At 48.2% G+C, this 26,673-nt stretch overlaps 2 protein-coding genes across 3 annotated transcripts in view; both read left to right on the top strand.

The window, feature by feature from the left end:
• Window positions 1-26,673, top strand: CWC25 (CWC25 spliceosome associated protein homolog). 2 transcript variants are annotated; one of them, XR_007246274.1, is made up of 8 exons: window positions 1-115; window positions 1,189-1,298; window positions 5,516-5,585; window positions 6,091-6,248; window positions 7,188-7,283; window positions 9,025-9,186; window positions 11,025-11,704; window positions 26,658-26,673. XR_007246274.1 is itself a non-coding variant. In XM_048518132.1 (7 exons), the coding sequence occupies exons 1-7, from the start codon at window positions 95-97 to the stop codon at window positions 11,137-11,139; spliced, it is 732 nt and encodes a 243-aa protein (XP_048374089.1). In that variant the 5' UTR covers window positions 1-94; the 3' UTR covers window positions 11,140-11,813. The 2 variants fall into 2 exon arrangements, 1 of the variants encoding a protein (XP_048374089.1); XM_048518132.1 differs by lacking the exon at window positions 26,658-26,673 and having other exon boundaries at window positions 11,025-11,813.
• Window positions 22,567-26,673, top strand: part of PIP4K2B (phosphatidylinositol-5-phosphate 4-kinase type 2 beta) — a 58,187-nt gene continuing 54,080 nt past the window's right edge. The window contains 1 exon segment of the mRNA XM_048518135.1: window positions 22,567-23,808. Coding sequence (XP_048374092.1) covers window positions 23,632-23,808 — 177 coding nt within the window. The 5' untranslated portion in view covers window positions 22,567-23,631.

Genomic DNA, 26,673 nt, shown 5'->3' with positions numbered 1-26,673 from the left:
CTGTGGCTGTAATAAAGATTGATTTGATTTTGATTTGGTGTTTAGAAAGCGGGAAGAAGAGAAGAAGCGGGAAGTTCTGAATAACCCAGTAAAAATGAAGAAGATCAAAGAACTGGTAGGTTAATGCTGTTGAAAGGGCTAAGATGGAAATTCACTGGAACTGGATTCTCAGCATCATTCTTACTGCTGCATGTTGTATGTCCGTGGTGGCGAACCTTTGTCACTCCAGATGTTATGGACTACAATTCCCATCAGCCCCTGCCAGCATGGCCTGATGGGAATTGTAGTCCATAACATCTGGAGTGACAAAGGTTCACCACCATTGTTGAATATTATCCATTTCTAACTGATGTGGAAGAAAAAAAATTTGAATTTTCAGGTTCTCGGTTTGAACTGTCTAGCATTAGCTGTACCGTTCAGTTCCCCAATTTATAAAGAGGGAAATCCTCAAGTCATACACTACCTTATTAAATGTTCACAACAAGCCCTGGTATCTTTAGCCACCCTGTTCTGCTCACAGCCAAACAAGGTTAAAGATCAGTAAAGGAAGCCAGCTTTTCCATTGTTGCTGCAGTATGTGTAAATTATGGTAGAAGCCATACTGCTGTTGAGCGTGATCATACAACAAGGGCCACTGCTTGTTGCCAGTGTAGTTAAAACAAGGCGCAGCAGTGGGGCCTTATGCACGTTACTGCACAGTGCTTTGTCCCCTATGTATGTATGTATGTATGTATGTATGTATGTATGTATGTATGTATGTATGTATGTATGTATGTATGTATGTATGAAATAATTAATTAATTAGGCTTATAGGCCGCCTCATCCCCGAAGGGCTCGAGGCGACTCACAATACGGCTGTTCTACCGGACAGCAAATCAGAACAACATAAAACTGAAACCCATTAAAACCTATGCAGCAATTGCAAGCAACAAATATAGATTAAAGCAACAAAAGTTATTTAAGACAGAAGTTGTTTAAAAACAGGCCCCCAAGGCCAAAAGAAAGGGAGGGAGTAGGCAGGGCCCGCGATGGAATCAGGAAATCAGGTCCAACCAAGATAGAAAAGATGGAAACAGGCAGCCTCAGTTTCGGTGGGGGGCAGTAGGGCAGTAGTATGTGGGTTACAGCTGAGTTCTAATTGTTCTAAAGGGTAAATATTTAATGTGGCACTTTTTAAATATGTTCTAGTTGCAAAGCAGTTTGGAAAAGAAGAAGCGGAAGAAAGAGAAGAAAAAGAGGCACAAGAAACACAGACACCAGAGTCTTAGCAGCAGTGAAGAGGAACAGAGTAAAGCCAAGTATGTCTCTCTGCACAACAGAAGGAAACAGGCCTTAGCGTTTATTTTGCCTTTTTCCAGAGACAGCCCAGAGGTGGGATCCAGCAGGTTCTCACCAGTTCCCGAGAGTGGGTTACTAATTATTTGTGTGTGCCGAGAGGGGGTTACTAATCGGGTCTGCTTTTCCGTTAGAAATTCCATTAGGTCCAAAAATCATAAAGTCCTGTTGTTTCCTATGTGGCTGGTTAGCGAAGGTAGAAAACAGGATAATTCTCCCTGTTGGGCTGTTTTAATAACATATTTTAGAAATATGGTAAAGTTCCTTGTTTAAGGAAAGTATCCTTCTTTTGATTTCTAGAAACACAATTAAGTAGTTGAAAGTATTAAGTATTTGACAGGCAGTCAATTAGAGGAGAAGTAGTTGTTTCTGTTGGCAGGAGACGATAGGACTTGCTATAATGAGTTTAAATTATGGACAGAAAGATACCATCTGGAAATTAGGAACTTTTTTTTTACAGTAAGAGTTTTTTACAGTAACAGAGAAATTATTAATGCCCCGCCCCCGGAATGCCCAGCCACGCCCCTGTCGTGCCCTGCCCAACGCCACTGTTTGAATCCCACCACCATGGGAACCTGTTACTAAAATTTTTGGATCCCACCACTGGACAGCCCTGTGTGTAGCTCTGCCAGCAATTGCCCTCATGCGCTCTCTGATGAGAGAAGTGGAAAGAATAATTTTGTTCAATCAATCAAATACCTGTAATGGCATATAAATAAAAGGAAAAACATAATATCACAACCTTCCAGTTGACAGTTTAGAACGACTTAAGATTACACCGTTTAAAAATTTGACCACAGCTTCCAGCACCTCCTAGCAATGACTGCTAAAAAGAAATATAACCTTCCGTTTATCAGTTGTCCCTTCCCTTTCATGCAAGAGGGGGGCTATATACTTCTCCAGATCTTGGACGTAGAAGGGACAGTATGACAACATGTGGATTACAGATTCCACGCAGTCCAGGTCACATGGGCACTTCCTATCATTTTATGGGATCCTGAGACGGCGCCCTTGTTGGAGGGAGGGAGGTAGAACATTACACCTGGCAAAAGTAAGTGCCCTACGCCACCGAGCCTCAAATAATTCTGTTTTGAAGTAATGGGTAGCCTCATGATGCTGCCGACAACCACCAGCCGCTGAACTCTACATGCTTACCCTAAAATGTATTTTAAAGTTGGCAGTTCACTATTTTAAAATTTATAAAAGCCAATGAACGATGTGAAACAAAGAGGGTGTGGAATTGGCATAAGGTGTAAATGTGATCCAAATAGAATAACAACAACATAATACCTTAAGACAGTGATGGCGAACCTTTTCGGGACCGAGTGCCCAAACTGCAACCCAAAACCCACTTATTTATCGCAAAGCGCCAACACGGCAATTTAGCCAAAATACTGAGGCTTTAGTTTAGAAAAAACGGTTGGCTCCAAGGCTTGTGTTACTTGGGAGTAAGCTTTGTGGTAGTCGGTGGCTTTGCTTTGAAGCAACTGTGCAACTTTTCCAACGGGTGAATCACGACCCTAGGAGGGTTTACTCAGAAGCAAACCCCATTGCCAGCAACCCAGCTTACTCCCAGGTAAAGGATCACACTTTAGTTCTCGCATGAAAATCAGTGGGGTTTAACAGTGCTTAACAGGGTTACCTATACTGCTTCCCTAAAACTAGGTCTTAAGTTTAATGCTAACAATTGAGTCCAGCCTAGATGTGGGGGGAGGGACTCTATTTGCAGGTGCCCACAGAGAGGGCTCTGAGTGCCACCTCTGACACCCGTGCCATAGGTTCGCCACCACTGCCTTAAGCATAAGCATAAGCATTTTATTGTCATTGTGCACGCACAACGAAATTAACAGCAGCATTCCTCGATGCACACAATTTCAGACTCATACATCATCCTCACTTTCCCGTTCCTCCACCCATCCCTACACAGCCCCAAATACATCAATATGAAGCAGCGGAGTTTAGCATAGCCACAGCTCTAGAGTAGAAGCTGTCTCTAAGCCTCTTTGTCCTAGTTCTGAGGGCCCTGTATTGTCTGCCAGATGGTAACAGTTTAAAAAGAGAGTGTGCTGGATGAAACGGGTCCCTCAGAATATTTTGGGCTTTATTTAGGCTTCGGGAATTATAGGTTTCTTCCAAGGAGGGAAGAGGGCAGCCGATAATCCTTTGTGCAGTAGTGATCACCCTTTGGAGCGCCTTCCTATCTGCCATACTGCAGTAACTGGAGAACCATACACAGAGATGCAGTAGGTTAGGACACTTTATAAAGCACAGCCGTAAAAGGACACCAGGTGCTTTTCATCCAGTTGCTGCTTCCTTAAAAGTCTCAGAAAATACAGTCTTTGCTGGGCTTTCTTAATCCAATGCGGCAGTTTGTGTCACTCAGGTCAAGTCCTCTTTAATCATAACGCCCAGAAATTTAAAACTAGCCACCCGCCTCCACTTGATCTCCATTTATAGCCAAGGGCTTAATTTCTGAGCTATTCCTTCTATAGTCCACTGGCGAGCTCCTTCGACCAGAAAGTTAGTGTGAAGAACCAGGCTATTTTCCCTGCACCATGAGAGCAGTCGGTCCACTTCGACTGAGATAGGGTGACCTGATCCCCTCCCGAGATACGAGCCTCCCACCACCCTCACGGTGTGTCATCAGCAAATTTTATAATGGTGTTACTATGATAGACAGGAGTACAGTCATATGTATAAAGGGTGAACAGTAAAGGACTCAACACATTGTTCTGTGGCGTTCCCATAGTTTAGAGTAAGCAATCCGAGGAAACCTGATTTCCCAGTCTAACCCTTCTGGGAACGCCCGCATAAGAAGTCCCTAATCCACAAACATACTGAATTTGAGAGTCCAAGATCCTCAAGCCTTGTCACCAGTCTTTGTGGCGAGATTGTATTAAATGCGGAACTAAAGTCCGCAAAGTTATACGCACATAATTCCCCTGATGTCTATAGATGCGTCAAAGCAGTGTGGAGGCTAATGGTGAATACGCCCTCCAGGATATCTATTACTCCGACATGCGAACTGATGTTTATCAAATGTATCTGGAAGGCAAGAACTAATATGCCTATGGACCAGCTTTTTCAAAACACTTCATGATGATGGGGGTGAGTGCCACTGGTCTATAATCCTGAAGATTGTCAGCAGGAAGTCTCTTTGGTAGTGGAACAACGGTGGAAGCTTTCAAACAAGATGGGATGGTGGACTGGGATAAATATCCATTAAAGATCCCAGTAAAAACACCAGCCAGTTGGTTAATACGCATTACTTTAACACCCGACCGGGAATAACATCCGGTCCAGCAGCCTTCCTTTGGACGATCTGACAGCCCTCGGCTTGCCTCACCTCATGAAATTCCTTCCATGCGAGGTGTGAGCTGCAATCACCCAGTGGCTGTGTGTGTCATTCTCCTTCTGATAGGACCTGTTTCCAAAGCGGGCAAAAAAGTGATTTAGCTCCTTCAAGCAGCCATTAATCTCCATCATACAGAAATGTCATTATTGGTTTATGATTGGTAATTTGTTGAATCCCCTGCCACACCTGCCTGATGTTGTTATTATTAAAATAATCCTCAATTTTTCTATATAATTCATCTTGGCTTCATGGAAGTCACCTCTCTGGAGACTGGGCTCTCGCCAACACTATATTTTGGTCATTTTCCCATCACCAGATCTGAAAGCAATATTCCTGTCATGCAAAAGTTGCTGAACCTCCTTTGTCATCCAGGGTTTATGGTTGGAGTAAATCCGGATGCGCTTATCCACAGTAAGAGTGTCTGTGCAGTAGGTGATATAACTCAGAACAGCAGTGGTATATTCCTCCAGATCTGGGTGGTAGAAAACATCCCAATTTGTTGTCTCAAAAAAGAAAAAGAAAAGGCCTGGATAAAAAGAAATGTCTTTACCTTATTCCAGAAGTTCAGTAGATTCAGAAAAAGGCAGGTGACGATTGGGAAAATATTTCTGAGCTGAGGCAATGCAGTGGGGAATGTTGTGTCCTGTGTCACGTCCCTCCTTACCTCAGAAGGGCGAGAGCGTCCATAGCAGGGCCCCCTAAAGTTGAGAGGCAGGCTGGTAACTGGGGAGCTCTGGTGTATCTGAGAAGGTGCGGTGAGCTGTCAGGTCGACAGACAGATCGGGTCATCAGGGACTGATTTTCTTTTGCTTTGGTTTGCTTCAGGTCCTGTGAGAAAACCAGCAGTTTGCCATTGGAGTCCCTTCATCCCAAAACATCAGGCTACGGATTGCAGGTATGTGTTGTTGTGCGTGTGCCACTTAACGGAGGCGGCACATCCCACAGAAAGCAAAATGCATAAAGTCTGTGTGGTGGGCTGGCTTCAACCTTCTCAGAGGTGCCATTTTCAGGAGCAGCAGTGGCGTAGGAGGTTAAGAGCTCGTGTAGGAGGAACCGGGTTTGATTCCCAGCTCTGCCGCCTGAGCTGTGGAGGCTTATCTGGGGAATTCAGATTAGCCTGTGCACTCCCACAGACGCCAGCTGGGTGGCCTTGGGCTAGTCACAGCTCTTCGGAGCTCTCTCAGCCTCACCCACCTCACAGGGTGTTTGTTGTGAAGGGGGAAGGGCAATGAGATTGTCAGCCCCTTTGAGTCTCCTGCAGGAGAGAAAGGGGGGATATAAATCCAAACTCTTCTTCTTCTTCTTCTTCTTCTTCTTCTTCTTCTTCTTCTTCTTCTTCTTCTTCTTCTTCTTCTTCTTCTTCTTCTTCTTCTTCTTCTTCTTCTTCTTTCCTATTGTAGGTTCGTGGCGATGACCACAAGAGGACCGGTTCCCACAAGCGCTCCAAAAGTTCCAGGTCGGAGAGCCAGCACCTCTCGCCGCAGAAGCACAGCGGCAAGCTGAGCTCGTTTGAGGCAGAATACAGGAGGCCACGATCGCCTCTGGGAAACACTAAAGAGTAAGCCAGCCAGGGTAGAGCACTGGTTTCTTTACTAGAGGTTTGGTCGTGGCTGCTGCGGAGTCCCGGCTTCTTAGTCCAAATTGCATGTGGAAGACGAAACATGAGCTGAATGTGCTCAGAGGTCCTTGGTCGTGATCCCAGCCAATTTTGAAATCGAGGGGGTGGGGATCGGGGTGGCGTAGAGTTAGCAGGCAAAGGCTCGTTTGGGCTGAGAACTTCCCTTGGAGGACTCAAGATCCTTCCTAAATTGTAACTTGCTCTACGCTACTGTAACTACTGTAACTCGCTCTACGCGGGCTTACCTTTAGCCATGATCCGGAAATTGAAACTCATACAGAATGCAGCAGCCAGACTCCTCTCCGGAGCAACAGCTAGGGACCGGATTACGCCAGTGCTATACCAACTGCACTGGCTGCCAATCGAGTACCGGGTCATGTTTAAAGTTTTGGTATTGACCTTCAAAGCCATTCGCGGCCTTGGCCCTGCTTATCTGAGGGACCGTCTCTCCCTATACCGCCTTTCTAGGCCCCTCCGCCCGTCGGAGGCGGACCTACTGGTGATCCCTGGCCCCAAGGCAATCCGGCTGGCCTCTACAAGGGCCAGGGCTTTTACGGCTCTGGCCCCTACCTGGTGGAACAGGCTTCCAGGTGAGATCAGGGCCCTGCGGGACTTACAGAGTTTCCGCAGGGCCTGCAAAACGGACCTGTTCCGCCAGGCGTTTGGCCAGCCGGGATGATGTCAACTCCGCCATAAGAACATCTGGCCTCCCGTGGGTACATAAAGGGGGAGGGAGGGGTTGAAGCCATCTGTCGTTTTAGTATTTAATATATTATTTTATGTAAATTATATATGATGTTTTAAATTGTTTTATTGTTGATGGGCACCGCCCTGAGCCTTTGGGGAGGGCGGTATATAAAATTAATTAATTAATTGCAGGCACAACAGCAAGGAGGAGAAACCCAGAACTGGAGGCAGGAGTCCCCCCTCTAAGAAAGAAGGCTACCGGAGACAGCAGGCCTCGGGGTACACCAGGTGAGTTGCAAGCTAAAAGGGAATGATTTGTCACCTATGCAGGAGGTGGGGGGTTGGAAGGAGCCAGTCAGAGACTTACCTTGGCTTCTGTGGTTACCATAGACCAGTGATAGCGAACCTTTTTGAGACCGAGTGCCCAGATTGCAACCCAAAACCCACTTATTTATTACAAAATGCCAACCCAGCAATTTAACCTGAATACTGAGGTTTTAGTTTAGAAAAAGCGGTTGACTCAGAGGCATGCGTTACTTGAGAGTAAGCTTGGTGAAGCAACCGAGCAACACTTCGAATGGGTGACTCACAACCCTAGGAGGGTTTACTCAGAAGGAAGCCCCATTGCCAGCAACCGAGCTTACTCCCAAGTAAAGGATAGCGCTTTAGTTCTTCCCATGAAAATCAGTGGGGTTTAACAGCGCTTAACAGGGTTACCTACACTGCTTCCCCAAAACTAGGTCTTAGGTTTAATGCCAATAATCTCCCTAAAATAATTACACTGTTATCACACTGGGGGCCTGGCGGGGGAAGGGGGAGGGGTGTGGGGGGAGAGGGAAGTAAAACTTTCGCTTTCTGAAACCCAATAAACCCCCCACCACAAAATAGAAGTAAAACGACAGTCGGGGAGGCAATCCTAAGCAAGAATGCTGTGCGAGGGGTGGGATAACTTCAGGAAAGCTAAACTGGTGGAGCAGCCATCTGCTCTGCGGTTTTTCCTTCACATGTCATCACAGCACTTGACTCCCCACAAAAATGCAACAGGAACAGAAAAATAAAAGCAGTTCTAGCAAAGACCTTGGAGTGCTTTAAAAAAAATCCTAAATGCATCTTGGTTCCTCCACCCTAGGCTTGATCTGCCCAGGCGATCGGCAAAAAACTTGAGTCTGAGCGTTTCCCCGGTGTTTGGAAAGGAACGCATTTTGTTTGTTCAACCCCTCGAGCAGCAGCAGCCGGCCTGCTGCGGCCTCTGGCAGGTCCTGCATGCACCTACCACGTGCCCACAGAGAGGGCTCTGAGTGCCACCTCTGGCACCCGTGCCATAGGTTCGCCACCATTGCTGTAGACCCTCACCCCTTTCAAGAGTCTTTTTTTCTCAACCGGTGAGAAGTTCAGAATTGGACTTATTCATTGTTAGTACAGCCCGCCCCCCCCCCCTGCTTGGTGTCCTCTCCCCCCCCCCCCCCAGGTACAGATGTTGCCACTTGAGATTCCCAGAGCAGTTTTTTGTCCCCATCAAGGACCCTGCCCTCTTCTTGCTTTCCATGGGGTCCAGGGGTCTGGGGTAGCAGTAAGTTGTGGTTAAATTAACTCAGCTCCTGAGTTTTGTAGAAGGGAGAGCTAAATCGCCTGAGGCTCACCTCATTATGAACAGAATGTTTCAGAGTCCTGCTGGTTTCAGTTCTATTAACGTTTCAGTAGCACTTAATCTCGGCGAAGTCACGTCTTGGTTATCTCCCTGATTCCTTTCTCGGGCCCCTTCCGCACACGCAATATAATGTGTTTTCAAACCACTTTCACAACTGTTTGCAAGTGGATTTTGCTACTCCGCACAGCTTCAAAGAGCACTGAAAGCAGTTTGAAAGTGCATTATTGTGCATGTGCGGAACGAGCCTCAGTATGGTTGCAGTTCTTATTTCTGTGAGAAAGGGCTTGCTCAAAGTTCTACACTGAATGGGTTTAGATGGCATCTGTGCCCAGCCGCTGCTCTTAAAGGCAACTGAAACTTTTACGTACCTGTCACAAACAGAAATCTCTCGGCTGAGGAGCTGGAGTTGAAGCGGCAAGAAATGATGGCGAATGCCAAGTGGCGGGAAGAAGAGAGAGCAAACAATGTGAGGACACATCAGAAAGAGGAAGCGCGGGAGCGAGAGCGGGAGAAGCTGGACAAACGCGATGGGAAGTTTATACAGTAAGTGTCACTCTGGTTGGCCTCCCTACTGAACGACGGCCAAGCCGGTGGACTTGGCAGTATTGCAGAAGGCCTTCCCCCTTCCTTTTCCAGAGTATTAGAATAATTTGGAGAGGTTCGTGGATGGAGCCAGAATCTAGCTGCTCCTCCATTTCATTGTATCAGAGGCGTAGCTGGGCCAAACTGCACCCGGTGCGCAGTCTATATTTTCCGCCCCCCGCGGCACCCACCCCCCACCACGCGGCATCCTCCCTTCCCGCATTTACCTTAGTTCCTTTCCCTTTCCTAGAACTTTTTCAGGCTGAAAAAAAGGCCTATTCGCAGTTCAGGCTTAAAAACGGCCTGATGGGAACTATACTTTCCAGGAGACCTTGTGAGCCCCGAGGTCTCCTGGGAACTGTAGTTCCTTAGGCTGTTTTTAGCCTGTACTGTGAACAGGCCTTTTTTTCAGTCTGAAAAAGTTCTAGGAAAGGGAAAGGAACTAAGGTAAGTGTTGGAAGGGGCGTGGGGGAGCGCCACGGGGGAAGGGGGGGCTGGGAGCGATTTTCCGTGCTCCCCCAGGCATGCGCCTGGTGCAGGGCGCACCCCCGCACCCCTTGTAGCTCTGCCTCTGCATTGTATTGATGCCAAACTCTTTCGGCAGTTTCTGTAATAAGGAGGTTTAATGGACAGGGTGTTCAAGATGAGCTGCTCAGCTCTAATGTGGTCCCCACTTCCTTAGTCATTTCCTTGCAGCCAGTGAAAGGGCCAAAGATCTTGCTAGGGACTGACTGGGTCTTAGTCTCTCTTCTGGTCACTTTGACTTGGGGTGGGGGGTGGAGTTCCGCTGAGAAGCTGCTGCATCAAACCTTTGCCATCAGGACAAAAGGCTGCGTTGCTAGAGGAGGGGAATAACTGTGTTTCTCTGCCACTTGCCCGAAAGGGATGAGTTGGCCTCGGGAAGGTATATCAAACCAGCCTAGGTGCTGGCTGTCAACACAAGCAAGGCTGGGCTGCAGAGATTATGCCGCAGTGGGATAGGCCAGGGATAGGAGAGGAACGGTAGCCGGGACTCAAGACACAACGGGTGGCATCTGGGCCATGTGGACCCTGGCAAGGCTGCGGTTGGTGCTTGCTCCTGCCCAGGAACCCCATGCCTCCTTCCACATAAAATTGGGTTGGGGGGTGGGCAGTTAGGCACTTTCTTCCTCCCTCCAAGCTCACCTCTACCCATAAGCATAAGCATTTTATTGTCATTGTGCACGCACAACGAAATTTACAGCAACTTTCCTCGATGCACACAATTCCAGACTCATGCCCCATCCTCACTTTCCTCTTCCTCCACCCATCCCTACACAGCCCCAAACACATCAACACGAAGCCGCGGAGTTCAGCATCGCCACAGCTCTAGAGTAGAAGCTGTCTCTAAGCCTCTTTGTCCTAGTTTTGATAGACCTGTATCGTCTGCCGGATGGTAACAGTTCAAAAAGAGAGTGTGCTGGATGAGACGGGTCTCTCAGAATATTTTGGGCTCTCTTTAGGCTTCGGGAATTGTAGAGTTCTTCCAAGGAGGGGAGAGGGCAGCCGATAATCCTCTGTGCAGTAGTGATCACCCTTTGGAGCGCCTTCCTATCTGCCACTGTGCAACTGGAGAACCATACACAGATGCAGTAGGTTAAGACACTCTCTATAGCACAGCGGTACCCATAACTTGTTCCTATTTTCCCACGGCCTTCCAGCTGCAGTAAAGAAACGGAAACCTCAGGCAGGGCTGCTGGGTGCCTGTCTTTACCCTTCTCTCTCTCTCTCTCTCTCTCTCTCTCCCCCCCCCCCCACCTCATTTTTCAATTTTTCTACAGCCACATGAAGCTAGAGAGCGCGTCTACCTCCTCTCTGGAGGAAAGGGTCAAGAGGAACATCCACTCTATCCAAAGGACACCAGCAGCCCTCGAGAAAAACTTCATGCGAAGATGAGGTTTCTCCTGAACGCATTCTCTCTGATTCCGCCAACCCAGCGAGGACTTGCATACCGAGGGGGTGACCAGGGCTGGGCCAGGAGCAAGCAGGTTGAGCTGGAGGGCGGCCCTTCCTTTCCTCCCCGATTCCGCAGCCACGCGGAAGGGGCATATCTGCACCCGCTGAGGCTGTCCTTGATGAGAAGCAGCAGCATGTGCCTTCTGAGGCTGCCGTGGTGGTCTGTAAGGTGCAGGGCAAATCAGAAAGGTTAGATTTTATTAGCCGATAATGTTCCTGCTGCTTTTGTACAGAGTCTGACTCGCTTGGCCTCCAGATGGGTCTAAACTGCAGAGAGAAGCAAGCAGTTCACGTGTCTGACAGCTTTTCTTTCATTCTTGGTCACCCCCAGTCACCCTGGGGTTTTTAAACAAGACGTGCCACATGGCTAGAGGGCCACATGAACCACGGTTTCCTCCTTTTTGTCCCTAGAGGAGGGCCTTTTAAAAACGACTTTATATGGGCTGTGTTCCTATTTCTGCTTCCAAAGTGAGCAAGCTTACATTCCAGGAGAACAGGCAAAAAAGTGACCAAGTGAGACAATATTACACCATTTTGTGTGTGTGAACACCACTGTCCTGTGTAAAATATTGGAGTCTGTATATTTGACGGGCATTAAAAATGTCTCTGGAGCAGCTGCTTGGCATCTTGGGGGTGAGTTTCACTAATACGCAACCTGTATTAAAAAATATTGTAGGATTCAGTAACAGTGGAAAGAAAGGTGCCCGAGCCTACAAAAACATCGCAAAATCCTCGGTTTCCCTTGCTGGAAACTAGGTTTGCAAGGAGGCTCTTTAAAGTCTGAGCCCAAAGCGGCCTGCTGCAAAAGGCAGCTACCATCTGCCAACGCTTCCTGAAAAAGCTCTTGGGGAGGTGTGCGTGGGGCTGTTCTTAGAGGAGTCGGCTGCTTTCTCATGTCCACAGGCGGGAGCAAGAGGCGTTCGTGCAGGGGTGGGCAATTATTTTTTCCATGGGGCCGCATAAGAAACAGAAAATATTGTGGAGGGCCGGGCCCTCCTTCCGTCCAGAGGGGGCGTGCTCAGGTCAGCCCTTCCCGCTCCTTGCCCTTCGGCGGCAGTTCGCATAGCAACAGTCACTCGCTCTCGCCACCCTCGCCACCTTTTCCTCTCGCGGCGCTTGCGCAATGTGGCGGGGCTCCAAGGGTGGGGAGAGAACTACAGCTTTTTAAAACTCTCTCGCAATCCTCCCCGTCTGCTCCTGACACTGCACCTGCGTAAGAAGGCGGGGCTGCCAAGAGGGGGAAGTGTGCCCGCGCGCGTGAATGACCGAGAGAGGCTTTTTAAAAATAATCCCAGTCTCGCACCGCTTCTCCCGGCCGCCATTTTGATGACGGGTTCTTCTAAAGCAGGGGCCAGTCCAGGTCATCCGGCGGGCTGGATGTGGCCCGCGGGCCGTATAATGCCCAGGTCTGCATTAGTGGCTACCTCTAGCTTGCCATACTTTGTACCCTTTGGGAATTATGACTACTTTGTAAAGAGCATTTTTGACTGGGTCCAGTTTTTTTTCTGGGACCTTGAAAACTAGGGCTAGGGCCGAAGCTTAAGAGACTCAGAACCCCCGTGAAGTTTGAGCAGGTGGCTGGATCCCGTTCAACTCACAAGACTGAAACTGCGTTCGGCAAATGTGGCTCCCATTGGGAGTGGAAGCGATTCCTAGTGGCCAAACGAGGATGCTATCAGTTGCTGTTGTCTGTGGTTAAAAAAAACATGGCAGAAAGGACTTGGCTGCTGTTAATAACATTTACTTTTCATCGATGAAAATAAGGGTCCTGTTGAAAATGGCTCAAGGCCGGGAACTGCAGGTCAGGCTGGACCCTGGATCAGAACTGAAGCTGAGTGGCGGACGTTTGAAGTCCAGTTTGGGTGTGTCCTCCTTGCGGGAAGGGGATGGAGGTTTTAGCAAACTTCTCACCATTGGACAGCAGCCCAGTTCTGAATCCCAACCTGGCACCGGTATCCTGTGCAGCAGTGGCGTAGAAGGTTAAGAGCTCGTGTATCTAATCTGGAGGAACCGGGTTTGATTCCCAGTTCTGCTGCCTGAGCTGTGGAGGCTTATCTGGAGATTCAGATTAGCCTGTGCACTCCCACACACTCCAGCTGGGTGACCTTGGGCTAGTCACAGTTCTTCTGAGCTCTCTCAGCCCCACCCACCTCACAGTGTGTTTGTTGTGAGGGGGGAAGGGCAAGGAGATTGTCAGCCCCTTTGAGTCTCCTGCAGGAGAGAAAGGGGGGATATAAATCCAAACTCTTCTTCTTCTTCTCAGCACAGAAAAGGAATTTAAAAAGAACTCCATTCCCGGGGTCTGAGACCCCAGCAATACATCCAACGCCACCAGTTGTGGAGTGGTCTGCCAGTGATGCCCATGTCAGCCACACACGGAAGCAGTCAGCCGGTGCACCCCTCCCTGCCCCTGTGCACACACAGAGAACATAGTGAGGAGAAAAGGGAAGGAGTGTAGCTTGCCCAAGAGGCTGCCTCGCTCGTGGAATCTCTGCAGCGAGGGGGCTTGACTCCCCTCTTGCAAACATGCACCTTTGACAGAAGGGGGCACAGAGGCAGAAAGTGAGGCTGCTCTAATGTCACCCACCCTCCTCCATCCGCTGGAGAAGGACTCGCCCCACGGCCACAACTTGCACAATTAAAGGCTTCTGAGGGTCTGCATGCCGTAAAATGGGCTCCAAGGTAAACGTTTTCTTTAACGCCTCGAAGGCACTCAGTGAGCAGGCCAGGCCAGGCTCCTGGGGCCTTGTCTTTGGGCCCCTTGCCCTTGGTTTTTGGTAGATTGTGAGGGGGGGCGCAGCCTGTGAGAATTGGAGAATAGAAATTGCGGAGACCAAGGAAGGCCTGGAGCTGCCGCCTTGTGCAAGCGGTCCCCCAGTCCACTACAGTTTGTACTTTGCCCGGGTCCACCTCAGCCGCAGCTTCAAATATCCAGTAACCCAGGAAATGTAGTTTATCCCTGTGGAACTCACACTTGGGAGAGCTTCACATGTACGGAATTGTTTGCAGCTGGGTCAATACAGATTGTACCAACTGTACATGGTCTCTGTGCAAATCAGTACATCAGTTCAAGTAAACCACGACCCCTTTATACAAAAGTTCATGCAGCACCTCATGACTCAAGTTCATGAACACCCCCAGTACCCCAAAGGGCATGATGAAATACTCACACTGGCCGAGCTCAGAGTGGAAACTTGTCTTCCATTCATCACCCTAAAATAAGCTGCTCTCAAGTTCAGTTTAGTTAATATCTTGCATTTAGCCAGACATGCCAACAAGTCCTTAATGAGTGATAAGAAAAAGAGCTTGGATTTATAATCCCCCCTTTCTCTCCTGTAGGAGACTCAAAGGGGTTTACAATCTCCTTGCCCTTCCCCCCTCACAACAAACACCCTGTGAGGTAGGTGGGGCTGAGAGAGCTCCGAAGAACTGTGACGAGCCCAAGGTCAGCCAGCTGGCATGTGTCGGAGTGCACAGGCTAATCTGAATTCCCCAGATAAGCCTCCACAGCTCAAGCGGCAGAGCGGGGAATCAAACCCGATTCCTCCAGATTAGAATGCACCTGCTCTTAACCGCTATGCCACTGCTGCTCCCAAGGGATATCCAAGGAATAATGGTTAGTCATGCAGGTGGCAATTAGACCCCCAGTAGCTCATGCACAACAATTGAAGGGTGCCATCCTTCCGGAAAAGCACAGGAGCTGCCGGAGGGAAGAGGTGGGTCATATGAGCCCCCTCTCCAAATACTTATCTATGAGCTCCCTCAGTGCTTCCAGCTCCCATGGGCTCATGGGGTATAATTTTCCTTTGGGAAGCTTCGCTCCTTCCACCAGCTCAAGCCCACAGCCAGACATATGATGGGGAGGGGGAATATCCCACTCAGTTTCCTCAAAAATGTTCTTTAGATCACAGTCCTCCTTGGATGTGGTTTCAAGCTCCTCTACAGTTAATCACCCCAGTAGATCCTGTTTACCAGCACAGCTCTTCTGATTTGAGAATAAATCTTCAGCACAAAAGAGAGGGCTTTCTGTTATAGTTTTGGGATCCAAGTCGATTACGGGGTAGAAAAAGAAGGAACAAAGAAAATAGTCGTGGGGGAGGGGGTTTCGCCTCTTTAGCTTTCTAAGCTGCTATTTCCCACCGATCTAGATGTTAACAGGGAGGGGTATTCATCAAATTTCTCCCTTCCCTACCAGTTGTGTTTGGAGTCCCTGTCTATTGCAGGGAGGCTAAAGGTGCAGGCGCTCACCTAAGCCAACTTAACAACCTCTCTCGGTGGGAAGAGCCAGGAGCAACCAACAAAGGCTCCTGAACCAAGGCGCCATCTTCCCGCCCCCTGAACCATGGATTTGAGAGAGCTGAGCCAGGGGTGGCCAACCTATGGCGCTGCAGATGTTCATGGACTACAATTCCCATCAGCCCCTACCAGCATGGCCAATTGGCCATGCTAGCAGAGGCTGATGGGAATTGTAGTCCATGAACATCTGGAGTGCCATAGGTTGGCCACCCCGATGGGTTCTTCCAATTCACTGAGAATTTTACTTTATTTTTACTTTACAGTCTGCTTTGCTTATTGACAGTTGAGTCAGATTACACAATTTGGAAACAACGCAATGTGATAAGATTGGATAACAAAGTTAGAAAACAGCGCAATAAGGACAGTTACAAGATATAAATGCAAGAACCAGACTGCAGAACTTTGACAATGCGGAAGGAACAAGATAATGCAGACAATAAACAATGCCATAAACCTCAGCTCTTGAGCCTTTATAGAACCATCCTCTTGAACAATTCAATTTTATTGTAGCCCTATTCCATTTATAAAAGCTTTCCTCAATGCTACTGTTTTACACATTCTGCTGCGTTCTGAAGCATGAAGCCTTCTGACATGCTCTGGCAGACCGTTACACAAAGTAGTAGAAACCACAGGAAAGAACCTCCAACTATGGGAAACTGTGGATCTTGGCCAACTGACAATTAGCTTTCTTAGGAGAAATACGTCTGTCGCAGTGGGGCTGGTTCCTGGACCATGAAGGACTTTGCAGGGGTCAGTCTACAGTCTGCGAACTGAACTTGGAACATAATTGGTAACCGGAGGAGCAAATGCTCAACAGGTGTAGTAGGATGCGTCCTCTGCCTAGCTTCCAGAAGTACCGGTAATTGAACAACTGCACATTGATAACAGTCCACTCCAAAACTGTGAATAGCTTTGCTAGGAGAACAAACAGGATGGAACCACACAGGACAGGTCCCAAAGTGAAGCCAACTAGTCTCCAATGGCAACTAATCCACCAGGAAAACTTTAAACCACTGCGCAAAGCACATCCAAAAGTCTCAGCAAGATGGCAGCCTTCTCAATATCATAGCCTACTGACAAATTCAGCAAGAGCAATCTGGAGGCACAGCCCTTGTCTACCTTCAGCTAGACCAGGGGTGTCAAACTTGCGGCCCTCCAGATGTTCATGAACTACAATTCCCATCAGCCCCTCCCAACATGAGCATTGGCTATACTGGCAAGGGCTGATGGGGATTGTCGTTCATGAACATCTGGAGGACCGTGAGTTTGGCACCTGTGAGCTAGACCATGCAGGGCCATGGTGGCGGGAGCTGATGGGAATTGTAGTCCATGAACATCTGGAGATCTGCAGGTTGCAGACCCCTGAGGCACCAGTTCTGTCCCATAGTCCACTCTGAAACCAGACTCAAGGGGGCTAAGAGCAGGTGAGTCATCCACGCAGACCCAGAGGCCTCCTGCAACTACCTTGCCCAGAAAGGGCAAAGCACAGAATAGGCGATCGTTGCCCATATAATTTTTCCCTTGTAATTTTTTCAAAGCACTGAATGGCCCTCTTTGAGGGCTGAAGTGAATATTATGCATAACATGCGGTGACAGTTCTCTGCAAATCCTTCTGCAGGGGCTGTCCTGCAAAGCTGCCCGTACAGATGCATTCGCTGTGGTGCTCTTTACGGAAGGTCAAGGCGGCTCTGGCGCTACGATTGTTGCAAAAACGGCGCAGAAGCAAAATTTTTCAGGATAGCATTTTTATTAAGCAAGCAGGGCTGTGGCATAATGGGTGGCTCAGGGGAATGACTTTATAGTGGTCTGTGTCTACTGTATGGGCCACCTTGCTCCTATGCATTGTTTTCTACCTTTAATTCTATTTTCGCATTATTATCTCTTTGCATTCTTTCTAATTATCTAATCCATGTTGCATTGCATTTTTTATTGAGCGTCTCATGCTATTTGCTTGGTGTTGTAGTCTGCTTTGGGTCTCATCAAGAAAAGTACGCTTTAAAGAAGGAAAAAGCAGATGCTCGGCTTGTTCCCTGTCCTGGGCCCCTTCCGCACATGCAGAATAATGCGCTTTCAATCCACTTTGCAGCTGGATTTTACTGTGCGGATTAGCAAAATCCACTTGCAAACAGTTGTGAAAGTGTGTAACAGTGTGTAACAGACTTCTCTCTGCAATACACCTCTGAAGATGCCAGCCACAGATGTAGGCGAAACGTTAGAAACAAGATCCACCAGACCACGGCCACACAGCCCGGAAAACCCACCACAAACCCAGTTGTGAAAGTGGATTGAAAGTGCATTATTCTGCATGTGCGGAAGGGGCTCTGGGCTCCCTTGGTCTGCTACTCAGAGCCTTGCCTTGACACCAGTGACATCACAAATCCATATTTTTTTTAAAAAAATTATTGTATCATTTGAACATTACAGTTTATATTCGTACTCTTCTTCATTCATTTTCAAACAATACATTTTCCCCTTTTTTCCCTCCCCCGTTTTCTTCATGATTTTATCAAACAAACAGCAGTAAGTTCATTCTTTGTATTCTCTTCTCCCACATTTCCTCATTGACTCCAGCTTCTTTCATCCAGTCCACGTATATTGTCCATATCTTCAGGATTTCGCTGTTTATCTTGCCACAGTTTATTTTTTGTTATTATATCGAAAATGTCCAGTGTCACATGTTCCCAAATGTATTCCAACCATTTCTGGATTGTCCATTTTTTTCTTTTCTTTCCAGCCTAAAGCTACTGTTGCAGGCGCTGCTCTAATCATTATTTTATACATATAGCTATATTTTTTATCCACCCTTCTATCCTCCATTACCCATGAACATTAAAACATTATTTAAACCAATATTAATCTTCACCAGTTTTTCGATATATATCATTACAATTGCCCAAAATTTTTTCACTTCTATACATTCCACCCACATATGACTATAATATGCCTCCTGGTCTCCACAGTGCCAGCATTTGGAACTAAGTCCTTTAATCATATATGCTAATTGTTTTGGTGTTCCATACCATTTCAATATCACTTTTCTTTCCAATTCCATATATTTCTCATTCTTTATAGTTTTCCAACTATCAATTAATTTTCAGTTTTTCCGGTGTCTAGAAAACCTTCCTTCTCCCATTTTTGATTCAATGTTCTTATCATAAAATCTCTATTATCAACCATACATTTATATATATGCCCCAAAATTTTCCCTTTACATTTTTCATATAGTTCAAAACATTTAGCCATTATACATTCTCCTCTTATTCGTGAAACTTTTATCCTTTCCCAAATGCCCCTCAAAGCCAACCAGTTCTCATTACCTCCTAATTCTATAAAGTTTTGTAATTTCATAATTTCTCCTCCTTCTCTTATCAAATTTGCAACAGTTCGTATTCCTTGTCTTTTCAGTATTTTTATTACTTTTTTCCCATCTTTTCCAGCCACACTTGCCAAAGGTGCCACGTCCAGAGTGCCGGGCATCCATTTACCTCTCCATTTTCCCCATATATCTAGTAACACTTTTCTTGGCCCTATTGCAGTTTGGTTCCCTCTCTTCAACTCATTATTAAATATTCCATGAACACCAATGCCGTTATTTATCTCATTTTCAAACTTAACCCATCCTTCAACATTTTCCTCATTTATATTCATGAGACTCTTAAGAACATAAGAACATAAGAACATAAGAACAAGCCAGCTGGATCAGACCAAAGTCCATCTAGTCCAGCTCTCTGCTACTCGCAGTGGCCCACCAGGTGCCTTTGGGAGCTCACATGTAGGATGTGAACGCAATGGCCTTCTGCGGCTGTTGCTCCCGATCACCTGGTCTGTTAAGGCATTTGCAATCTCAGATCAAAGAGGATCAAGATTGGTAGCCATAAATCGACTTCTCCTCCATAAATCTGTCCAAGCCCCTTTTAAAGCTTTTCATCCAGGTTAGTGGCCATCACCACCTCTGTGGTGCATATTCCAAAACACCAATCCCAATGCGTGAAGTAGTTAGCGTTTCCTTTTATTAGTCCCACTCTTCCCCCCAGCATTTTCAATGAATGCCCCCTGGTTCTAGTATTGTGAGAAAGAGAGAAAAATTTCTCTCTGTCAACATTTTCTACCCCATGCATATAATTTTATAGACTTCAATCATATATCCTTAGCCGCTTCCTCTGGGCAAACTAAAGAGTCCCAAACGCTGCAGCTCTCTCCTCATAGGGAAGGTGCTCCAGTCCCTCAATCATCCTTGTTGCCTCCTTCTCTGCACTTTTTTCTATCTCCTCAATATCCTTTTGGAAGATGTGCTGCGACCAGAACTGGACACAGTACTCCAAGTGCGGTCGCACCACTGCTTTATATATAAGGCATGACAATCTTTTGCAGTTTTATTATCAATTCCTTTCCTAATGATCCCTGCAGCATAGAGTTTGCCTTTTTCACAGCTGCTATGCATTGAGCTGACATTCCCATGGAACTATCAACTAAGACTCCTAAATCCCTTTCCTAGTCTGTGACTGATAGCACTTACCCCTTTAGGGCGTATGTGAAGCTTTGATTTTTTGTCCCTGTGTGCATCACTTTACTTTTTGCTACATTGAACTTATTTTGCCATTTCTGAGCCCACTCACCCACTATCAAGGTCCAAGGCTTGGAGCTCTTCTCAATCCTTTGTGGTTCCTACCACCCTACATAATTTGGTATCATCTGCAAACTTCCCACAATTACTTACCCCTACTTCCAGGTCATTTATGAATAGGTTAAAGAGCACTGGTCCCAAAACGGATCCTTGGGGGACACCACTCCCGACATCTCTCCATTGTGAGAACTTCCTATTTACACCCACTCTTTGTTTCCTGTTTCTCAACCAGTTTTTAATCCATAGGAGGACTTCCCCTCTTATTCCTTCATTGCTGAGTTTTCTCAACAGTCTCTGGTGGGAACTTTGTCAAAAGCCTTTTGGAAATCCAAGTAGACAATGTCCACCGGTTCACCTCCTCTGTCCACATGCCTGTTTACACCCTCAAAGAACTCTAGTAAGTTTCCAGGACAGGATTTGTTCTCTGCAAAAGCCATGCTGGACTTTTCTCTCAAGAGGTCTTGCTTTTCTACATGTTTTTTATAATGTTATCTTTAATGATAGATTCTACTAATTTACTAGGAACAGGGACAAACTGACTGGCCTGTAATTTCCCCGGTCCCCCCTAGATCCTTTCTTAAAGATTGGTGTGACATTGGCCATCTTCCAGTCTTCAGGGATGGAGCCTGATTCCAGGGATAAGTTGCATATTAAAGTGAGAAGATCAGCAATTTCATGCTTGAGCTCTTTAAGAACTCTTGGGTGAATGCAATCTGGGCCAGGGGATTTGGTAACATTTAGTTTATCAATGGCTGCCAGAACTTCTTCCTTGTCTACCACTATCTTCGCTAGTTCCTCGGATTCGCCTCCTAAGAAGCTTGGTTCAGGTGCAGGAATGTTCCTCACCTCCTCTTGGGTGAAGACAGATGCAAAGAATTCATTCAGCTTCTCTGCAATCTCCCTGCCATCTTTTAGCACACCCTTTGTTCCTTTGTCATCTAACGGGCCTACCGCTTCCCTTGCTGGCTTAATCTGGGATGCTTAATCTGGGATGCTTCATAATATTCTTGCATTTTCGGTATCCCCCAGCCTAAATATTTTTTTGTCATATATATAATCTTATTCATAATTCTTTGATTTTTTTTGATTGAATACCCAAGCTTTCAGCTTTCTATCCCATTCCTCAAATTTCCTCTTCTTAATTTCCAAAGGAGAGTTCGAAATAGATAAAACATTTCCGGCATTATACACATTTTTAATGCTCTGCTTCTTCCTGTAATCGACAAGGTCTTCTTATCCCATTCTTTAAATATTTTTTCCATCTTGCCTCATAATTATATTTGAACATCTCCTTTCTATGTGTTATTATAATACCTAAATATTTAATCTTCTTTTTTACTAATTTTCTTTCTGCCTTTTTTCCACATTAACCCCCATTATTTCTGTTTTTTTCCATATTAACCAGTGGTTCCCAAACTTACTAATTTATTTATTTATTACATTTATATACCGCCCTCCCCCGAAGGGCTCAGGCCTACCGCCCCCTTTCCAGAAAAAAATATTACTTAGCACCCCCTGGAAATTAATTTTTTAAAAATTTTAATAGCAATTAAACAGAAAGACATATGTATTAATGTTTTTACCTGTGGCCATCACCGCCCCCCCTGGATCGCTGCAGCACCCACCAGGGGGTGGTGGCACCCACTTTGGGAATCACTGGTTAATCACAGGCCTCTGGCTGCCTGGCAAGAGTTCCTTCCTAATCGGGAAGAGAAGACAGTTCAGTTCCTTAAAAAGCAATCCCGTAAATAGGTGTCAAACTCGCGGCCCTCCAGATGTTATGGACTACAGTTCCCATCATCCCCTGCCAGCATCATGCTGGCAGGGGATGATGGGAACTGTAGTCCATAACATCTGGCGGGCCGCGAGTTTGACACCTGTGCTTGTAACTCCTTCCCTTGACCATTCTAACGGTGCGGGGTGGGGAGGGGTTTTGGGGGTAACAGGTAAGCTCCCCCACTTAGGATTTATGGGAGCCACATTCGCACCCTCCCCCCTGACTCTGTGGTCACTCCCTTCCCTCCAAGGGATGTGCTGAGGAGGGAAGCAGCAGAGCCAGGGACTCTGCCCCCGAGGGGCTTGCAAGAAGGGCGGCATAACCATGGGCTACAATAGGCCACTCGGTCCTGGCGTCCAAGTGAGACCGCAGGAGCCGCTTCCAGCTCCCCGCAGACACCTCCCCGCAGGCAGAAAGCTAGCCCCGCAGGGAATGAGCCCCCTCCCTTGCTCGCAGCGCGGTCCACTCCTCCCTCCCCCACCCCCCGGCGCCATGTGCGGCCCTGCTGGGCGCTCCGCTCCCTGCCAGGAGGCCGCCTCCGTCCGCGGGCAGCAGCGCCCTGCGTGACGTCGCCCGCAAATCCCCCATTCACAATTCCAGCGGCCCGTGGAATGGAGGGGCGTGGCCACCGGTCTACGTCACTCCCTCGTACGGAGCGAACCATCCTGAGGGGGAGCCAGGGGCGGCGAGGGCACGCTTTGCGGCGCCTCGGGCTCCGTCCTTGCCTCCCCGCCCGGCCCTCTGTGCTTCCTGGGGCTGCCGGCGTCTGTCGCTGCCCCGGCCCCGCGGCTCTCGGCCACGCTCCCTTCTCCGGACAGATGGTACATCCCGCTCCTCCACGCCCCCCCTCCTCCGGCCGCCGCCATCTTGGCGCCTCCTCAGCGCAGCAGCTGAGCGGGACCTCGTCCCGCGGTGGAACGAACCACCGAGGAGGAAGCGCGGGGGTAGGCGGGGCGGGAGGACGGGTTGGCCGCGGACGAAACCACCCCGCGACTGTCGCGAAGGGGGAGGCGTGAGGTTCGGTCTGGCGCCGGGCGGAAGGGGCGGACGGTACCACTTGGCACCTGACAGGGGGTGGGGTCCAGGGACCCAACCATTGGCAAGAGGAGGGGCGACCCTGCCCAGCCGGACCGTCGAGGGGGAAGCGGGGCAGGCAGGCATGTGGGGGCCGCCCCTGTGAACAGGGTGGGCGGGGGAGGGGGGGCTACTATTGAAGAAAGACCGGGGGGGGAGGGCAGATGGTACCATTGTGAGTTTTTGGGAGGGGGCCCCACTGACGGGATCACCAGGGGGAGGGACTGGGTGAGATCATTTTGGAAGGGGGCGGGAGGGGAGCCCGGGAGACACCAGAGGCTGTAAGGGGGGAGGGGGAGCCCATTGTGATTGGGTGGGGGGAATCCATGGGGTGCCTTGGAGGCCCCCACAGTAATTGACCCCCTGCTGCCGTCAGCTTGGGGGGTGGGGAGCAGGAGGCTGCAGGGGGGGCTGGGGAGGCCCAGGTGCCCCCACTGAGAGCTGCCCTGGGGGGAGGGGCAGGGCAGGGGCAAGCAGTGTCTCGCTTTAAGCAGCAGGCTGAGTTAGGGGTCAAGGGGGCACAGCAGACCCGGGCCCCGGAGCGGCTGGCAGGCTGGCGCTGGCTGGCAGGGCCCAGGTGGTCGGAGCCATGCCACACCCCCACTGGTAGGGAGCCCAGGCGTTGCCAAGCCGGGGGTCCAGCGGGGCTGCTCTCGCTGCCATGGCCTCCAACTGCACGGGGGGCACTGTGCCAGGGAGCGCCAACGCCGCCTTGGGGACCACGCTCAGCGCCTCCAAGACCAAGACCAAGAAGAAGCACTTCGTCTGCCAGAAAGTGAAACTCTTCCGGGCCTCCGAGCCCCTCCTCAGCGTCCTCATGTGGGGCGTCAACCACACGGTGAGCAAGGAGTGTGCACCTCCCGCCCCCCCGGCCTGCAGACATGATGGCCTCCAGCGCCCGCTCATCTCCAGGTGGAAACAGATGCATCTGTGCCCTCTGAGTGAGCCCTTCCTCCGGGGCCCTCGATTCGGGTCGCTTTGCAGCACAATCTAGCACAGAACCCCCTCTCTGTACAGGTGCCATGATTCAGAGTGAACGTCGGCTGCGATGCCTGCTCTGTGTCTCAGTGTGGGCTGAGGAGTCCCTCGATGGGTTATTAGGACTAATGGGTTATTAGGACTAATAAAAGGAAACACTTCTTCACACAACGTGTGATTGGTGTTTGGAATATGCTGCCACAGGAGGTGGTGATGGCCACTCACCTGGATAGCTTTAAAAGGGGCTTGGACAGATTTATGGACAAGAAGTCTATCTATGGCTACCAATCTTGATCCTCCTTGATCTCAGATTGCAAATACCTTAGCAGACCAGGTGCTGGGGAGCAACAGTTGCAGAAGGCCATTGCGTTCACCTCCTGCACGTGAGCTCCCAAAGGCACCTGGTGGGCCACTGCGAGTAGCAGAGAGCTGGACTAGATGGACTCTGCTCTGATCCAGCTGGCTTGTTCTTATGTTCTTATGATGCTGGCTTTCTCAGTTTACCTTCCCAGTGCAGAATATGGACTCTCATCCATATCAGTAAATCCTACAGTAGCGTGTGAAGAACATTATTAGAACTTGTGTCTTAGGTGAAGTAAGTTTGCTCCCGTACCTAGAGGCCATTTGCTGCCTTGCTTTTAAATGCGTGGGTGGGTATAAAATAAACCAAAATACTTGCAATATCAGTGAATGTAACGTATGCGTTTCGATATAACAAGTCAAAAGTCACAGTATTTTCAATCTTGTCTGTTCTTGTATTTCATACGTGGTGATGAGGACTTGATGGTGACAAATGAGAATAATTAATCATAGTGAAGGATGCTTTCTCTGCAGATGCTTAATCTGCTTTTACTTGGGAAGGGGTAAAAAGTTTCAGTTCTTTTATCTGGATTGGGTCGGGGGGGGGTAGGGAACCTGTAGAACACCAGATGTTCAGGAACTTCTAGCATGGCCGGTACGGTATGCTGACGAAACGATGGGGATACCGAACTAATTCTGGAGACAGAACCATGCTAAATGTTTATCAGCAGTTTGTTAGTTCTTGAACATTAAGCCAGTAAACAGACTCTGTGTGATGTACTGTCGAAGGCTTTCACGGCCGGATTCAACTGGTTGTGGTGGGTTTTCCGGGCTGTGTGGCCGTGGTCTGGTGGATCTTGTTCCTAATGTTTCGCCTGCATCTGTGGCTGGCATCTTCAGAGGTGTATCACAGAGGGAGGTCTGTTACACACTGTGTCCAGAGAGAAGGAAATGTTTGGGGTATATATTGTCCATGTCCCAGGGTGGGGAACCAATCAGTAAGTGTTTGGGTGAAACATGTCTTAAACAAAACTGGACATAACCTTTTATTTGAAAACACTGAAATTCTGGACAATTCAGAAGGTTCCTTTGTCAGACTGCGCAGGGAGGCCATTGAAATTCACAAACACCAAGACAACTTCAACAGGAAAGAAGAGACTTTCAAAATTAGCAAAGCTTGGCTACCAGTATTTAAAAACACCAAAAGCAAACCCCAAGGGCATGCTAAGTTCATGAACAATGGACTCCACCCAAACACAGAATTTGCATTCACCGATACTACTGCTGCTGCAGGGTATGAAAATGTGAATCACTCCCTGGACTGATAAGCCACGCCCGCAATACAATACTATCAACCACATCTTTGCATAACAAGTTCCACCCAAACATTTACTGATTGGTTCCCCACCCTGGGACATGGACAATATATACCCCAGACATTTCCTTCTCTCTGGACACAGTATGTAACAGGCCTCCCTCTGTGATACACCTCTGAAGATGCCAGCCACAGATGCGGGCGAAACGTTCAGAACAAGATCCACCAGACCACGGCCACGCAGCCCGGAAAACCCACCAGAACCAGACTCTGTGTGATTGATCACTAATGTTTTTTGAGAAATGTCAGAGCACCAAAGCTTGGCAAAGTCAGTTCTAGCAAACCTGGCTTTTGCCACCCCCTTTATCCCCTGCAAGTCCCCCCTCCCGAATTCCCAAGAAATTGTGAAAAACAGTCCCTGGAGCTGAGGCACCCCAAGGTTGGTGGCCCATACCCTGTTCCCCCGAATATAAGACATCCCCTGAAAAGAAGATGTAGTAGAGGTTTTGCTGAAGTGCGAAATATAAGGCATCCCCCAAAAGTAAGACGTAGCAAAGGTTTTGTTTGGCAGCATGCCCGACGAACACAACACAGAAAAATAAGACATCCCCTGAAAATAAGACATGGCGCATCTTTGGGAGCAAAAATTAATATAAGACACTGTCTTATTTTTGGGGAAACACAGTAGTAAGAGAGATATGACTCCTTTTCTCATGGTTAGGATCAGGGTGTTAGGGGAAAGCATCGCTAACTATAAAGCATGTGAAGCCATAAAGTAAAGGTCAAGGAAAGAATACCCCAGGTGGCAGTGGTTACATGTCGCAGGCTGGCTACATATATCTTTTAGCTGCATTTGATTTGCAGCGTTGAGCAGTTACAGTTGGCATATAAGGCAGACAAATCAGTTTCTATAAATGTTTGAAGAATTTGGAGTTCATTAGTATGCAGTTTTTCAAAGGCACACAGAATACAGAAATTCCCCTAGACTGAAAGATTTTTTTTTTGCAGGGGGCAGAGGTCGGGCGCCTGAAATTTTGTTAGGCAGATTCAAACCCCGCCTTTTACTGGTGGTACATTTTCCCTACTAGTGGTAGAGTGGCAGCCTTGACC

This window comes from Sphaerodactylus townsendi, linkage group LG15, assembly GCF_021028975.2.
Source record: "Sphaerodactylus townsendi isolate TG3544 linkage group LG15, MPM_Stown_v2.3, whole genome shotgun sequence".
Taxonomy (NCBI): domain Eukaryota; kingdom Metazoa; phylum Chordata; class Lepidosauria; order Squamata; family Sphaerodactylidae; genus Sphaerodactylus; species Sphaerodactylus townsendi.
Note: the sequence above shows the minus strand (reverse complement) of the source record. Positions and strands in the feature narration are given on the sequence as shown.